The sequence below is a fragment of the Macrobrachium nipponense genome, chromosome 18 (assembly GCF_015104395.2).
Source record: "Macrobrachium nipponense isolate FS-2020 chromosome 18, ASM1510439v2, whole genome shotgun sequence".
Taxonomy (NCBI): Eukaryota; Metazoa; Arthropoda; class Malacostraca; order Decapoda; family Palaemonidae; genus Macrobrachium; species Macrobrachium nipponense.
In genome coordinates, this window is record NC_087211.1 from 75988375 (window position 1) to 75994303 (window position 5929).

At 34.5% G+C, this 5929-nt stretch overlaps 1 protein-coding gene across 2 annotated transcripts; it reads left to right on the plus strand.

Annotated features, from left to right (window-relative positions):
- LOC135197210 (COMM domain-containing protein 5-like) lies at positions 1-5624 on the plus strand (the record flags this gene model as incomplete). 2 transcript variants are annotated; one of them, XM_064224263.1, is given in 4 exon segments in its annotated part: positions 1-16; positions 3490-3599; positions 4980-5126; positions 5253-5624. In XM_064224263.1, coding segments are annotated over 4 exon segments (445 nt in total), but the record flags the coding sequence as incomplete, so codon positions are not given.
- Between the last annotated feature and the right edge of the window lie 305 nt (positions 5625-5929).

Here is a 5929-nt window from a genome sequence, read left to right on the forward strand (position 1 = left end):
AGAGGAAACAGTTTTGGTAAAGTATAGAAACTTCTATTTTGGAGACATTCAACATTATCATAAATGTTTAAAATCTGCTTTTCCCTTTATGGATTAGAAGTGAAATGAGTTTGCTTTACTTTCTTCTGTCCTCTTTCAGCTTGGTCCTTGGTCCTACCAACAGTTCTTCCTCTACTTCCATATCTACCAGATGTTCCTTTCTTTCTCATCATATGTCCAAGCCAACTCAATTTTTGGTAACAAGTCCTTTTTTTTTTTTTTTTTTTTTTTCAAACCTCTGTACACCACATTTATCCACCAATGTAATCTAGCCACGAATCCCAATAATCTGTGGCCACACAATTTCAAAATCTCTTCCATTTTCCTTGTCAGTACCGATGTTTCTGCTGCATAGAACAGTACAGCTTTACGTACGTACCATAAGATTGTGCTCCCACTGCAAATGAGACATTTTTACTTATCTGAAGTCTAGCTGTCTCTCTGTTTCATTCATGCGCCTACAGAGGCAGTTGAAGTTCCCTTTACTCTCCAATTGCTCGTGTACTACATTTAGGCATCTTTAGTGTAAGTGTAAGCTTTTCTCACAGATCCATCTTTGGATCCCTATTTTTAATCTCCTTTGTTTTCTGGCTATCTTTACCTTGCTGTCCAATCACTCCAGCTCCAATGTCTTTTTCCCACAGTTATCCCAGCTCCAATGTCTTCTTTCCCACCGTTATCCCAGCCTTCTATCAAAGGCATCATCCTCCACCAAACCTCCTCTCCATATCTTCCTTCCCTTTATCTCGCCATCTAATTCTCTGTCTCCCTCTCGATCTTCTTCCTCTAACAGGTTCTTCCCAAGCCCGCTTCACTCCCTCCTCATCATCCATCCTTAACACATGCCCATACCATCTCAATCGTGACTTTCTTATCACCTCTGTAATCTTTACTAAGCCTGCCCTTCTATTTCATTGTTTTCCAATCTCTCAAGCAGCAATATCCCTAATCCACCTCAGCATTCTCATCTCTGTTCTCCCAAGCTTTGCTTCCTCTTTTCTTCTTAGAGCCCGTGTTTCAGCTCCATTAACACTGGTCTTATCACTGCGTTATCGATCTTTAGCTTGATTGGCATTTTTTTTATGGCATACTACTCCAGCTACCTCTCTCCACTTCCCCCACACAGCTTTTATCCTACTGTCAACTTCAGCCTCACATCCTCCCTCTTGGCTTAAAGTAGATCCTAAGTATTTTAAACTTTTGTGCCAGTTTTATAATCGAGCCTCTTCTTTCTTGTATTACTATTCTGTCTCTATCTTCCCATTGGCTAAGCACTAAATGGCTGAAGATGCTCCAGTGCTTGGCTTGACTGCCTACATTTCATAAAAATCGATAAAAATCATATCACCCCTGTCTCAAAGTCTGTTGTTATCATTATATTATATGCATAAAGCAGCTCTTAGGCCCCTTTCTCTGCATTCTTTTGTAGCATCTTCCATTACTGTGATAAGCAGCAGTGTTCAATGTTTATCCTTGATGGACAACACCATTTATCTCAAATTCCTGTGATATATCTTTAACTGATTTTGCTCACAACTGTTCTTCCAGAATTCATATTTTTATGTCAATACCAACAGATTTTGTGCGAGTTTCTTTATACATTACCTCCTGAACACAAGTAGGTAATGTCTTATGTGTCTTCTTGTCAGTATTTCCACCATTTTCCTGCTTTTATCTCCATTTTTTCCACATTTTTAAGGAGCTTGAAAATGTCATAAGACAAGAATATGATTGTATCATTTTACTTGTAAGTTATATGAAAAAAGATGAAACTAAATCTAAAAGTATCTTGTTAACAACAATTTATATGATTATTTATATAAAATACAGGGTAGATTCACAATTTTACATGAAGATGAAGTAAACGTCATTATAGATATAGTGCTGTATATATAAAATGTTAAGTTTTTAATAAACTAAAGTCTTTATTCAATACAGACCCATCATTCACAAAAACTTAATTCATAGTCTCAGTAAACACTAAATATCTCAAAAGTCCTGAAATAGCTTTGACTTAGGACGAGAAGGGGTGAAGAACAGTTGGTCCAAGAAGCAATGGATACAGGAAAAGCAGGCTGAACACCTGTAGGATGGCCCAGTGGATCACAGAAAAAGGGGATAGCTAAAGACCTAGACCTAATAGACACTGAGGCAGATAAAGTACAGGATTGTAGAGAGAGGAGTGAAATTATTTCACCTCATACCCCATGCAGGAAAAAGTTTATTTAAATATATGTTCATGATATTGCATGCAGCTGGGAGATTGTAAATTACAGTACAAGTGTTTTATCTTATGACAAAGCATGGTTTTTCCTTTTTCTCTATACAAACTTTTAACTTTGTATAAAAATTTGCTGTATTATATGCACTGTTGGGAAATAACCAAGGAAGAAGTGTCATGTCTTATGATCATCCATTGGCTAGTAGGCCAAAGGTTAGCTTATTATAAAACTTGACAAAGATCCTGTCAGACCTACCCAGTCACCCACCCGCCAATTTTTTATGTGTGGTTTTTTATCTTTATGGGTTTATTTTACTTCATTTTCATTGCTATGAGGCTTTTGGAAGGCATTGCGCTGTTGAGTTTGGGTATTTTTTCTTGCTGAAATAATTTTAATGCATTGGATCAAGTGCTAATGCATTTATACTTTAAATTTATTGCATAAATTGGAACATAATAGCTGATATGCAGAAATAATATACAGTAGTGATAGCAGAAATAATATAAATAGTTATGGGCTTGTTTATATGTTACAATATGTATCTGAAATAAAAATTGTACACCTGGCAGCTTCCAAGAGCCTGTTCAGCTACAATCTTCTATAGAGAATTCCTCCATTAAATGTTCATGTTATTGTGAATTGCAGTAGTCCAATAGATAGCAGCAAATTGCTTAATAATATTATTTTTGTTACATTAGTCAATTCTCAGTTGCCAGGAAACAAGTAATTTTTAGCAGAAACAAAACTGAACAAGAATATGCTTCACCTATAATAATAAGACAACATTTATGCATAACAGTTCCCTTGTGGCTTATTATATTAGTAAAATTTAACTATTGTTGTCACTATGCATCTTTGTTTAAAGACTGCTCATGGATTGCATGTCACTGTAGGTTTGCAAGGGAAAGCTCTTTCCTGAATTTCTAAATAGAGTAGCAAAAATATATATTGCTACTCATAGCTTACTGTTAGAGATTGTACAAAGGTGACTTTCTAATCAGCAGTCTTTAAAAATAAATATTGTATCTTGATAAAAAGTATTAATCCTAATCTTAAGTGAGAATAGAATGCTGGAGCAAACTAGACTCAGGTTTCAGTTAGTTGGTCAGCGAGGTTGAGAAAATGGGACCCCTGAATTTCACAAGCAGGTTCCCCTCCTATAAAGGGTTCAATACATGTAAAAATACATTCAAAAAATACAAAAAATCATTTATCAAATTATTTTCAGAATGTGTGCATACAGTATGCAGGAATTTTAACATTGCTGCGTTCTGCTCTCAGAGTCAATACTGTAACAACACGTCAAGAAAACCTGTCAGCAGATCTTTCTAATTTAGGGTAAAGTTGCATTCTTTCATGTTTCAATAGAAGTTAATATTACTATTACTATTGTATGTTGAAATTAGATTTTTGCTGGCCCTTCTCATCACAAAGTATCTTACTTATTAAGTTATCAATTATTGTTACTTATTTTTTTTTATTCTAAAAGCCTGTGCTCTATGTAATAGAAATAGTATAGGCAATGAGAAGGAAAATAATGAAAATTTTGTGTACTGTAGTTAATAGCAGAAGTTAATAACTCATATGATGATAAAAAATGTAGGGACACTGAAAATGTATTTTGAGTTGACAAAAGTTAATTGACACGTACCTTGAAACGCATAGCTACCCTTCAATTCCCTTCAACGCCAGCAAGTACTAATTAATCAATCAATCAGTTCCCTTCACTTTCCATATACCGTATTTACATTACGTATAAGTTCCAGATTTGGTAAGTTTCAGGTGAAACATATTTTAGAGGAATGGAAATACTACAAAAACATTTAAAGCCAAAAGAAAACTAGTTAGTATTTTGTTTCTTTCTTCCTAAAAGTACTTAGTAGTACTTGGTTACTGCAGTGACATTATTGTAGTTATACACAATATGTACAGATCTTGAATCTCACATTTTCTTTTGGGAGCAAAAGGCTAAATACAGTTTTTTATCATGGCATCTTAACCCTCACAGTTCAGGCTGATATGTACGTACTACTATATGCTAATGCACACCCATGACTAACTAAATTTAAGGCTGGCCGATTGGAAAAAAAAACTCATCAATGGAAAGAGGAAGATATGCATATGCTCATTGTATAAGTAAAGAAAATCTAAAAAAATTTATGTACCTTCCACAGGAAGTTGAAAGTAAATATTTCCCACCTGGTGTGGACCTCTTTTCCCCAAGACAGTTGTAAAAATGCACTAATTTTTCCAAGTAATGTGTTTTTTCTAATATTTTATTTGATCAAATTATAATTACAGCTCAGACAATATCATATCAGATAAGAACAAAAATTAGAACAAAATTCCGATGGGAATTTGGGAGAAAGACTGAATCTCTCCCAGCTCACTCTGACTCTCGTATAGTGATCTGTGGAGTTGCCGATAGTGATAAATGGCACTTGGAACATTTTTCCCACAAAATTCATTCAACCACATCAAATCTTGAACATATATGTTTGTTACCCGGGCTTTACCACAAAGCTATATGCAAACATGTGTGTATGTTACCCATCCAGTTTCAATTAATGACTTAAACTAAAGTCATACTGATATCAAGATAATGCACTTTTTCAGCTATTACAATAAATCTTTATTCTGTGTGTTGTCACTTATCCTGTACTAAATTCATAAAATACATGAATACTTTTATAGTCCTAACGATGATGAAATTTCCAGATTACCTGAGGATTTTGCAAGTGATATCTGCAAAGTTGTGTTTGGACCAGCAAGACCTGACATCGACAGACAGCTACGCAGCACAGCACCTTCATTGCCAGTTCTGACAAATATGAATTGGCGAGTAGAAGTAACTATCTCAACCAGGTTAGGCTTATTATTTTTCTCAACTCTAACAGTAAAGAAGTCTATACAGTACAGTAATTTTTCATTCTGCAAAGAGGAGACAATTTATTGATTTACTTTGCAAAAGTTAACTTTTGTTCCTTCCAGCTGGTTGTCACGTGTCTTGGAGCCAGTTGTGATGTTGCGACTGGAGCTGAACAATGGGTCATCTTATACATTTCAAGTTCCAGTAGCAAAATTTCATCACCTTCGATATGCTGTTGCTAACCTATTACACCAAATGGAAGATCTTCGGACATCTTCTATATGTAAGAAATAATCATATGATTTGTAATGAACTAAGAAATTAGTTCCAATGTAAAATGTACAATTCATGATGCTGTCACTTTGATTCTGTGACTTTACATTCCAACCTTGAAACACTTAATAGCTATGTTTTTATTATCATATAAGTCTTGTTAATAATTCTAAGTATATTGTCATTGATTTTGACTTTTTTAATAAAATACATTAAAATCATTCAGTATTCTCATTTGAAAGTAGTAATTCACATGGATAATCAACTTCTAAAAAAAAAGTACTGTATGAATTACATTGATCGTTTTGAGTATCATTAATATGGGAACATCTTGTATTTCCAGATAACCTACTTAACCCTTAAACGCCGAAGCGGTATTTTAAAAATCGTCTCCCGTATGCCGACGGCATTCGCGACTGTGAGAGCCGAAACGAGGAAAATTTTTTTTTAAAATCACAGCAAGCTTAGTTTTCAAGATTAAGAGTTCATTTTTGGCTCCTTTTTTGTCATTGCCTTAAGTTTAGTA